The sequence below is a fragment of the Asparagus officinalis genome, chromosome 2, assembly GCF_001876935.1.
Source record: "Asparagus officinalis chromosome 2, Aspof.V1, whole genome shotgun sequence".
Classification (NCBI taxonomy): domain Eukaryota; kingdom Viridiplantae; phylum Streptophyta; class Magnoliopsida; order Asparagales; family Asparagaceae; genus Asparagus; species Asparagus officinalis.
In genome coordinates this window covers 153,686-165,884 of record NC_033795.1, presented here as the reverse complement: position 1 = coordinate 165,884, position 12,199 = coordinate 153,686, and the positions used below count along the sequence as shown (strand labels likewise).

General features: G+C 35.3%; 1 protein-coding gene across 3 annotated transcripts in view; it reads left to right on the top strand.

The window, feature by feature from the left end:
- The window catches only part of LOC109829754 (ABC transporter G family member 31), a 38,895-nt gene that overhangs the window by 1,137 nt on the left and 25,559 nt on the right, over positions 1–12,199 (top strand). For 2 of the 3 annotated variants that reach the window (XM_020396782.1, XM_020396781.1), the window contains 7 exons: positions 112–200; positions 1,204–1,288; positions 2,773–2,935; positions 5,630–5,706; positions 5,799–5,943; positions 6,954–7,255; positions 7,333–7,614. In XM_020396782.1, coding sequence (XP_020252371.1) covers positions 112–200; positions 1,204–1,288; positions 2,773–2,935; positions 5,630–5,706; positions 5,799–5,943; positions 6,954–7,255; positions 7,333–7,614 — 1,143 coding nt within the window. The remainder of the gene's footprint in view (positions 1–111; positions 201–1,203; positions 1,289–2,772; positions 2,936–5,629; positions 5,707–5,798; positions 5,944–6,953; positions 7,256–7,332; positions 7,615–12,199) is intronic. The other variant, XM_020396783.1, reaches the window with a different exon arrangement.

The window sequence follows — 12,199 nt, the reverse complement described above, 5'->3', positions numbered from 1 at the left end:
AAATGGGCATTTAACTGGGGGTGATTTTAATCAGATGCTGTTTATTCCTTTCTTAGTCTTCAATCTAGCTTCTTCTTCATTAATTGTTCTGTACATGCATTCAACGCGCAGATGCTTCTCACATCCTTGAGGATACTTCGGCCAAAGAAACACTCTCTCACCATCTTGGATAATGTTAGTGGTGTGGTCAAACCAGGAAGGTGTGACAAACCCTCCTTTTCTTTTATATGTTAATTTCTGAAATATTTCACATTCTATATAAAACTTAGCTGATCAAACAGACAATTCACATTTTTCTCTCTTTCTCCCTTTCCCCTTTCCCCTTTCCTTTTGGAGGAGAGTAGTCATTATGTTATTCGAAGAGCTGGGTTTTGTCTATGACCAGAGTTTAACTCAGTTAGGACTTAATCTTGTTACACTTCTCTTAATAAAGCCTCATCTCTTTGCCTATCTATTCAAAGGCTAACTGGCACTTAAATACCCTACTGTTTCACTATCTTTACATTTAAATACCCTCAGTTGTAAAAAGTAGCACTTTTAACACCCTACGTTGTAAAAAAAGAGCACTTTAGTACCTTAAGTTGTGAAAAATTGGCACTTAAATACCCTACTGTTTCACCATATTTACACTTAAATATTCTAAGTTGTAAAAAGTAGCACTCCAACATGCTAAGTTATAAGAAAGTAGCACTTTTAACACCCTAAGTTGTAAAAAAAGAGCACTTCAGTACCTTAAGTTGTGAAAATTTGGCACTTAAATGCCCTACTGTTTCACCATATTTACACTTAAATATTCTAAGTTGTAAAAAGTAGCACTTCAATATGCTAAGTATAAGAAAGTAGCACTTTTAACACTCTTATAAGAAAGTAGCACTTCAGTACCTTTCATTAATTGTTAGGACATATTTCTAGGAACATTCCCAAGAAAATTAACAGAAGTTACGAACGTGCCAATTTTTTACAACTTATAGTATTAAAATGCTACTTTTTTACAACTTAGGATATTTAAATGTAAAGATGGTGAAACAATAGGGTATTTAAGTGCCATTTAGCCTTATTCAAATTGGGCTCTTGTCCAATTATACCTTAGCAAACAGCCCAATATCATGCCTACAAAACACTATTTTTTTTGGCTAAATGGTCTAAGCAATTAAAAGTTCTGGAATTTATAGTGCTTATCATTTATTACGCTTATGGTGGCAGAATGACCCTTCTGTTGGGACCTCCTGGTGCGGGGAAGTCCACCTTACTCTTGGCTCTTGCCGGTAAACTTGACTCTAATTTAAAGGTACTTTTTTGATTCTTTATTTTCACTTTTTCTCAATTAGAGAGAGAAAGAAAATATTATTACTTATTGAGCTTTATGATCATTGTGTTGAGATTGTACAATGCAACGCATAACACGCTCTAGAAGTATTAATTTTCTCAACCATTTATAAGTAGCATCCCGTATCATAACAAGTCAAAATAATATATTGAGAAATACACTGGTAGTAAGTTCTAGAAAAGGAAATAGAAGACACGATTTTCATTGATGAAGAGATTATATACATACATACTTAAGAATATGTATATTGTGTAACTATTAACTAGCATGGGATGATAAGAAGTCAGATCCTGTACATGTTACCATAGGAGTTCATCAAAGCTTGATATTAAACTCTTATCTCTCTTCTTCAGCTATGGATGGACTTATTAGGCAGGCATGGACCTGCGAGGCACACAGAGTGATATTCATAATCATGATGCACAAATAGTTTAAAGTTTCGGTTTTTAATTATTAAGATTCTAGGCGGTAATATAGGATTACGGAAGATTTTGGTGTTAGTCTGTGAAAAACTTATGTTTCCTAATGTTTTAAGTTATGAAAAATCTTATCTGTAGTTTAATATACACATGGCCCTACTGGTTAAAGTAGTAATATTCAAAAGGGCAATACTTGAAATCTCCCTCCTCTATCCTCCACTTATTTATTGGCCTATCAAAAGTGAATATTTTCCTTTGATTAGCATGGACAACATAGGTACCAAATATTTTTTCTGTTTATTTTTCTCTTTCCAGGAAACCTGTTCAACATAAATTGGTTCTTGAAATACTTGTCATCCTCCTGACCTGTTTTTTTTTTAAATGTAATGGACGTATTCGATCTATTTACTATGATGTGGTATATCTTTATTTTTTTTCCTCTAAGAACCCTCCTTAGATTTTAAATCTTGTTGATTCTTTTAGTACATAACACTAGTGGGACATAGCCCTAACCTCCTGAAGCGCACACCTAGCAGAGTAATAGTTCAGTTCAAACCAAAAGAAATTAGAATAAAAGGGAGATGCATTTACTTAATTCTTACGGAAACTGCAGATACAATATCTGCTGAAAGGAGGTGACTATGATGAAGAAAACCAGAATGAGGGTCTAAGTAAAAGAACAACATTATTGTCCAATCTATTGGCAATATAATTTTTACCTTTATAACATGATAAATATCATGCATTTTAACCATTTAATACATTGAAAAAAATCTGCTGAAAATACCAGTATTAATAGCCGACTCTTAAACTGTTGTTCGAAGCTGATGTCAGTAGTTACTTGTTAGTTTCTGCCATATCTTATTTTGCCTTTCCTTGTGTACAATTACTACTTTTAGTAACAATATCTGCTTTGATGTGAATTATATAACCTGCTTCGATGTAGAATGTATATTTGTATTTTATCACCTTGGCCTTGTTAAGATATATTCTCAGCCCCCTTTTCTCCCTCGTCTCTTAAGTCAGGTAACCGGACAAGTGAAGTATAATGGAAAATTTCTTGATGAGTTTTTTGTTCAAAGAACATCTGCGTACATCAGTCAGACAGATAATCATATTGGAGAGCTAACTGTACGCGAGACTTTAGATTTTGCTGCAAGATGTCAGGGTGCAAACGACAATTTTTCCGGTTGTCTTTCTACTCAACCTTTTAGTATTACTTTCCTCCAAGTGATTATGGGTTCTCTACAAGCAGGAAAATTTGATAATTGAACAAGTATGCTGAGACTAATTTATCTTTCAAAGATGTTGTTTTGCCTTTCTTCTGTCCTCATGAGTACATGTACTACCCCCCCCCCCGCTCCCCCCCCCCCCCCCCAAAAAAAAAAAAAAAAAAAGAACATCTCCCTCCTTCACACATACACACAAAGAGTGAGGCTCATGCACATAAAGTGATAGTTTTCATGGTTCCATGCACATCATAGTTAGTTCTGGAGACATAATTCTCCAGTTATCCTCTACTAAAATAGTGAATCAGGCAATCAGATATCTTTTTTCTAGTCTGAAGTTCGTGTATTGCTTTTTATGCTTCTTCATAAAAATGTTAACTTTTCTCCTCCCCCTTTTTCCTTTACTCTCTCGTCCTTTTCCATCCTTCCACTAAGTAGGCTTTTTAATCTGTTAGTTGGCCAAATTTCCTACTGCAGTCCCTGGTTCCACAAACTGTTATCTATGAATTTCATGGAGCCCTATATCTAGGCGATCCAAACCTATCATCTTGATCTACCCATTCAAACTAGGCTGGGAATAAGATGCAAAGAAATTTCAAAACTTTGTCCTGAAGCATCACGTGGATCATTTTTCTTGTGGTGGATAACATGTTTTTAACAAGTTACTTATGGAGGTTTAAGTTTTGGAACCACTTTTTCACTCATCAATACTATTTTGGACGTCGGCAGATGTTCTCACCATGATTTCGAATATTGGTCAGCACTGATCCATGTTGGATCAGTGTAGCTATGAGTATTTTGGAACACACCATGGAAAATCAGTCTCCGCCAATTTTTGTTGATTGAGCATGATGGCTATTAGAAAATATTTTACTGTCCCTTGTCTTTAATAGAGTGTCTAGATTCACTGTATACGTTAAGTAATTTATATTCTTGCTTTAATCAGTCTCCGTCAATTTTTGTTCAATTGACAATTTGATATTTGACAATTAATCTTTATCATCTTTGGATCTTGACTGTTTTCTCTCTTTTCTCTTTTGCCAACTAATGGTGTGTATACTTTTTCATTTACAGTGAGGCCGAAAAAAAAGAAAAAAAATTCTTCCATTGAAAATCAAAGAGTGTGCTTGCATGATTCAACATTTCTGTGAACGCCCAACTCACTACTTATTAATATGCACAAATTCAGATATCTAGTTTAGGAAGTCATGGTATGAATCGCTGAATCTGGAATCAGGAAGAGTACTGCTTTGGAATGTGTGTAGCAAAGACGCTAATCAAATAGTTAGAACTGCCACAAGCAAAGATCATATAGCCTAACTTCTACAAGTTGACCAGACCAATCTCAATTTCCCTTAACATTTTCCTGTCACGTGTGCTAATCTGAGTTATAATCTATACCTATGTTATCTGGGTACTTGTATCATGAAACCGTACTCGTACCAGACACGTACCTGACACCTTCTATACCGAAACTTCATGGACACTCCTTGGACATATGCATATGTTTATTCAAACATGCAATGATATTTGTTTCAATTTAAAACACTTCTCATACGTTTCTTGGATGTATATCCTACAATTCATATTCATTTCTTGAAACTCGTTAGACATAGTTCAGGTTTTTTGGCCCATGCACAAAGTTTAAAACTATGACTTTATATAGGGTCGTTTGAGTGTGTAGTTCAGAAATGACTAGTTTCCAATTATAATGATCAACGAAATAAAAGAAACTTAAAAATGTGATAGGAATTTTGATTCTAATAACACATGAATAGAGAAAAAAGTATAATCTTATGTAATTTATTAATTTCAATATATGTATGTAGTCGTGTCCCTGTACCCTACATTTTGCAATATTGTCATGTCCCGTACCACTATCGGTACCTGCACCTGCATCCACACCCATACCCGTACCCATACCAGTATCCCTAACCGTTCCCATGCAAGTTAGATCTACATTAGCTGTCTTGATCTAGGAGATATTTCTTCAACTTGTTATAATGTGACCATCTTTATGGTTATGTTTGTTGTTACAATTCCATCCAAGTCAAAACTATAGTTGCATGGAATCCGGTTTATTCCAGTTCAACAGACGGGTACGAAAGCGTGGTACGACACTTATTGAGAATTGGGTACGAGGGGCGAAGGCTTGTACGGTACACCATGGAACTTGTTACGCTTTAGGTTTGGTTCTTAAATGTAGGAATAAAAGGTTTTGCAAGCGTTAAGTTTAAGGAATATTCTAATTCAAGTTGATAATATCAGTGGTTAAGAAACATTGGGAATCATGTTGCAATTAATGTTTGCATACTTTATTTGCTTAATTTCTCATGTTATTTGTTGTTTATTCTCTTGAAAAAGAGTTATTTCTCTCAAAAGTTCAATTTGTTTGAATTCTAAATTAGGTCATTAGAATTGGTGAATCGGGTCGTGTTCCACCATGAATCCGGGATGATTGAACCCGGGTCGCGGTCCGCTATGGTGTCCCACATTCCCGACTTCTATGGTCAATCTCGAAAGGGAACATGCTTTGATGCATCATAGTTAAAGCATTATTATTTTGTTCCTGAACAATGCTAGTTTTCCTTTCACTTGCAAATTGTGTTCTGCTCATGATTAGTTCTCTTTTGCTTCATCTGCTCATGTATAAGACTATTTAAAAGATCTAGCCAGGCTTGAGAAGGAAAGGAATGTGCGTCCTACTCCAGAAATTGATGCATTTATGAAGGTCATAATCCATGCTGCTGCTAAATTGCTCAACGTACTGTCTTTGTACTGCTTTTGTCCGAAATTGTACCATTTACAAATTCTATTGTACAGGCAACTTCAGTTGTGGGAAAGAAGCACAGCCTTGCAACAGACTATATCTTAAAGGTACTTGGGCTTGATGTGTGCGCAGATACACAGGTTGGTAGCGATATGGTAAGGGGTGTCTCAGGTGGTCAGAAAAAACGAGTGACAACAGGTTATTAGTCTTCCATGCTCTTAATTCAACCTTTAGACCCTTCTAAGCATAGTTTCTCCCGTGTTGATATTACGCTTTTACTCAATTTGGAATCATTTCTTCCATTATTACTTAAATTCTTGTTCTAATCGATGCTCTATTTTGAAGTTTGGAGTTCAAAAGTTAACTTTAAAGGTTCTTTTGCCTGTTTGATATTTGGAAATGATTTAGACTCTACCAACCTGAGAATAGAGTTTTAGTTGTCATTTGGCACTTTAATTTGTTTCTTTTTAGTTTCTTTGGGTCAGCACCTGCTCTACCAATTTGTGGTTATTTTGCTTTTATTTTACTGCCTATCACAAGCCGTTAAAAATAAGGCAGAATAAAGATGGCCTTCGTCTTAGGTAGCTTATAACCAGCATGAACTAAATCTTGTAATCATGTTAGTTAGAGAATATTTTGTCCATTTTTCTATGTTACTATTCTTATCCTTTTTAGTCTTCGTAAAAAGTTGATGGTGGAGCTTTTGGCTGGGCTATTATCGTGATGTAGAAGTAGAACACTACTTCTACTATAATTTTTGAGGTGGAGAACATTTTGGTTGAAGGAAAAAGTTTAATTTCACACACTGAAGAAATTGATTCCCAGTTCAGTAATCTTGAAGTTTTATACTGATTAATTGTTTGCTAAGATAGACTATGATAATATTTTTGAATTGCATGCAAATGGTAATCTACTAGTCTGTGTGCTTATCATATTTTGTTACTTATCAATGATTCAAGGAAAGGGCATTCGTTCTTTATATTTACGGTTTCAGATTCATATTTCTCATCGATGAACTATATGAAAAATAAACTTCACCCCTTTTCTTAAAAAAGAAAAGAACTTCTCAAGTAAATATGGATGTTCTAAATGTCACTACTTAAGGCGCATAATGGAAGCGTCTTCTTTCCTCTTAGATGGCTTGCAAATTTTTTTTACATCATTCAATAGGATATTTTATTGATTTTCTTAGTTATCATTGAGTGCAGGAGAAGTGATTGTTGGGCCGAGGAAAACTCTTTTCATGGATGAAATTTCTACCGGGCTTGATAGCTCTACAACTTATCAAATAGTGAAATGTATGCAGAATTTTGTGCATCAGATGGAGGCTACTGTGCTGATCTCCCTACTGCAGCCTGCACCAGAAACATTTGACCTGTTTGATGATATATTACTTTTATCTGATGGGCATATCATTTATCAAGGTCCCAGGATACATGTTGTTGAATTCTTTGAATCATTGGGGTTTTCACTGCCACCTCGTAAAGGGGTTGCTGACTTTCTCCAAGAGGTAATTCATTTCTCGTATTTAAATAGGACAGTGATGCTTGCACATTTGCAGCAGCAGGCTGAGTTCCATACTTTCAGGTTACATCTAAAAAGGATCAAGCACAGTATTGGTCCGATCAGTCCAGACCTTATGTATATATACCTGCTTCAGGGTTTTCTGAAGCATTCAAACAATCAGAATATGGAAAATCTGTGGACTCCAGTCTCTCTGCTCCTAATGATGCAACAAAATTTCTTCCTTCAGCTCTTGCCAGAACAAAGTTTGCTTTATCCAATTTGGACCTTATTAAGGCATGCTTCTCTAGGGAAGTTCTTCTGATTAAGCGGCATCGCTTCCTTTATATATTCAGAACATGTCAGGTATGTTTCACTGTTCATTCTTGTATGATTTTTTTGATACACTCCTATCCTTTTGCTTTACCTTCATCTCTGATAATATTCAGTGCTGATGGGTGATAAGGAAGTGAAGTCTACCTATTCATTGATGCCAAAAAAAAAAGTAACATCTCAGCGTCCCTCCTGCTCTGAAATCACACAGAAAGTTTAAAGTCTCATCACTTCAAGTGTACTGTTCGGGAATTAAAAATGCTCAAAATTCAAATCTATGAAAATAAGTAAAACCTTTTCGTCCCAAATATTTGAATCTGCTACATGAATCCTCTTTTCTTGATTCAGGGCCTGTTTGTTTGTGTGGAAGTAGCTATTAATTAGCTAAAATAAAAGAGGTAGGGACTATTTCTGCTACTTCTGAGCAAAAAAGTATGTTTGCTTTAATATGAAAACTACTTTCAGTAGGAAAACTACATCTAGTACTTCCTTAAATGTTGACATGGCTCTTATGTGCATTCCTATTTCTTAACCATTCTTTCTATCCTCCAGGCTCGGAAGTACCTCTGAAGTAGCTGATAGGTGAGACAATATAGGAATAAAATTAATTTTGATATTACATGGATATTCTTTATTTCTAAAATTGAGAAATATTCTCTCTCTCTCTCTCTCTCTCTCTCTCTCTCTCTCTCTCTCTCTCTCTTCCTAGCGATGTTTATAATTGCTACCCAAGCAAAAACAAGTAATTGAAGTGGAAGTGATACTTTTTTACTTCCTACTTTATAATTTAAGAAGTAATAACTTTGATCTACTTCTTACTTTTGATATATCTTATCAACCAAATGGGCCCTCAGCACTATAACGGGATGCATCCATTTTTTTAATAGCTTTACCTATATTTGTATAGGTCCGTCCTTTCCTAGTTCTATTTCTTAGCCAACCACCTTCGTATCACTCTTAAAAAATTTACTCAATGGTCTCCATTGGACATGTCCAATGATTCCCCCTCATCTTATCTTCAGTTGAAGTTGCAATGGTTGTGCATGAACGCTTTTTTCTTATCTCTGAATGTCTAGTCAGTTGTCGCTTATTCATCTTCATAAAATTATACCTATTTTCTGAAAATAGTTCTTTGTTGATCCAAATTAAGTGCCACAAAAAATAGCTGGTCATATGGCTCTCCTGGAAACATCTTCCCTTTTATTTCAAGATACTCTAGTTTAGTGTTCTAAATGTTGGAGATATGTCGGTCTGAAAAGTTTTATAATGAATGGCGGATTTCAAGGATATAATGGAGATATTTAGTAGATATTGGGGTGAACATATCGGGTAATGTGTATACATATCATAGATCACACAGAAAGTTTAAAGTCTCATCACTTCAAGTGTACTGTTCGGGAATTAAAAATGCTCAAAATTCAAATCTATGAAAATAAGTAAAACCTTTTCGTCCCAAATATTTGAATCTGCTACATGAATCCTCTTTTCTTGATTCAGGGCCTGTTTGTTTGTGTGGAAGTAGCTATTAATTAGCTAAAATAAAAGAGGTAGGGACTATTTCTGCTACTTCTGAGCAAAAAAGTATGTTTGCTTTAATATGAAAACTACTTTCAGTAGGAAAACTACATCTAGTACTTCCTTAAATGTTGACATGGCTCTTATGTGCATTCCTATTTCTTAACCATTCTTTCTATCCTCCAGGCTCGGAAGTACCTCTGAAGTAGCTGATAGGTGAGACAATATAGGAATAAAATTAATTTTGATATTACATGGATATTCTTTATTTCTAAAATTGAGAAATATTCTCTCTCTCTCTCTCTCTCTCTCTCTCTCTCTCTCTCTCTCTCTCTCTTCCTAGCGATGTTTATAATTGCTACCCAAGCAAAAACAAGTAATTGAAGTGGAAGTGATACTTTTTTACTTCCTACTTTATAATTTAAGAAGTAATAACTTTGATCTACTTCTTACTTTTGATATATCTTATCAACCAAATGGGCCCTCAGCACTATAACGGGATGCATCCATTTTTTTAATAGCTTTACCTATATTTGTATAGGTCCGTCCTTTCCTAGTTCTATTTCTTAGCCAACCACCTTCGTATCACTCTTAAAAAATTTACTCAATGGTCTCCATTGGACATGTCCAATGATTCCCCCTCATCTTATCTTCAGTTGAAGTTGCAATGGTTGTGCATGAACGCTTTTTTCTTATCTCTGAATGTCTAGTCAGTTGTCGCTTATTCATCTTCATAAAATTATACCTATTTTCTGAAAATAGTTCTTTGTTGATCCAAATTAAGTGCCACAAAAAATAGCTGGTCATATGGCTCTCCTGGAAACATCTTCCCTTTTATTTCAAGATACTCTAGTTTAGTGTTCTAAATGTTGGAGATATGTCGGTCTGAAAAGTTTTATAATGAATGGCGGATTTCAAGGATATAATGGAGATATTTAGTAGATATTGGGGTGAACATATCGGGTAATGTGTATACATATCATAGACATCCATGCTTGATGTATCAGAGAACGGAGTTGTGAAGAAAGGTCCTAGGTTTTTTATTTTTGAGTCCCAAATTTAATAAAGAAATTGGTCAACTTACTGATATTTCCAAGTGTACAATATGAGGGCTAAACCATTTTAACTTGCCTTTTCGACATCTTTTGAGCCAAAACTTAAGCATCCATGATGAAAATGAGAACAAAGAATAAAAATTTGAAAGATTTAGGGGCAAAAAACTTACAGGCAGCAAGAAGTCAAGGAAGAAAATGGGCTTCATCAGCCGTAGTCAATGATGGAGGCACAGTTAGGGCGGCACCACATCACACAGTGCACTTCAACGTGTCATGCTCATGCAAAATGGTCACTAACTGAAAGAGACTTGGAACTCTTGCAAGAGAATTTGGCTTAATTGAGCCCTAGGTCTTCTTTTCATATATTTATATAAGGAACTATTGATTTGGGCTTAGACCTCCACTAACCATAAATTCAAACCCAATCTTTAAACAAATAAAAGTAAAAAATCAATGTCGTAACATTTTGACCAATTTTTTGAGGTCCAATTTCACTGGATATATCTGAAAAACCTGATATATTTCTGAAAAAATTGCCAAAAATGATAAAAAATTATGAAATCATATAGTTTTGCAACAAGAATCTTAAAAAGAAATATCAGCCCCGACCAAACAGCCAATACAGAAAACACTACTCTAATCTATAAGAGAAAATACCTGCACTTTTGGGCTTAAAGTTGCTAACAGATTGTTATGCAGGCTATTTTCATGTAATTTTCCACAAAAAAGATTTTTGAACTTTTGATCATAATGCTTAAAGGTGGTCAGTGTGCAAATGTTTCTTAATTTGGAGGACATCCACAAAAATCTGGTTTCACTTTGTTCATAATTATCCTGTCAGGTACTGCCTAGCAGGGTTACAAGTTACAAACAGAGAACAAGAAATTGGTTTGTTATAGAACAAATAATTAAACTATTTGTTCTAAAGCCATCTCAATTGCAAATCTTGCGAAGCAATGAGGTCTAGGTTACATGTAGGGATCTAGAGAATGGTTTCTTTAGCTTCTGTTGTCAACCTTATAATACATGGAAGGATGTTCAAAGATATTTCTCACCTTCATTTACAATTCAAAAAGGAGCAATGACCCAAAGCCAGTTCTCTACATCCACCTCAACTTGTGCAATTGATGTAAGATTCCCACCTAATCACACTTCAAACATTGTGTGGATTATAACCACATGCTTCTCATTCCAATGGGAACAGTAGACTTCTTAAAACATGAACTATAAGGACCATCAAGTGACTAGTGATGACAATATAAGTCATAATGCTATGCTAGTTGTTTCTCTTCCATTAGAGGCCCAATTTCCAATGTCGATAGCTATGGCTTTCTTTCCAACATCCCTGGAAACTTAATCAATATGGAGCAACCCAAGAGGTTCTTGGGCCGAAGCCTCAAAGCCTACTTTGTTCCCTCCCTCATTATACCAAGCAGACTATCCTACCACTCATAGCATAATATTGGTGGTTGGTAGTGAGATGGATGCATCTCAACCCCACATCTGAGCTTGTAAAGTACAAAGAGAAAAATATGAGAATGTACTTTCCATCCAACTAATCTCACTCACATCTATGATTGAGATTTCTTCACCTCACTACCAAGCCTGGTGCTTGGTACCAAGCATGCTTATATTCCTCCCTCCCTCCCTCCCTCCCTCCCTCTCTCTCTCTCTCTCTCTCTCTCTCTCTCTCTGTGTTCTCTCTCTCTCTCTCTCTCTCTCTTATATATGTGTACACACACACACACACATATATATATGTATATGTATACACATATATATATATATATATATATGTATATGTATACACACACACACACATATATATATATATATATATATATATATATATATATATATTGTAAAGTACAAAGAGAAAAATATGAGAATGTACTTTCCATCCAACTAATCTCACTCACATCTATGATTGAGATTTCTTCACCTCACTACCAAGCCTGGTGCTTGGTACCAAGCATGCTTATATTCCTCCCTCCCTCCCTCCCTCCCTCCCTCTCTCTCTCTCTCTCTCTCTCTCTCTCTCTCTGTGT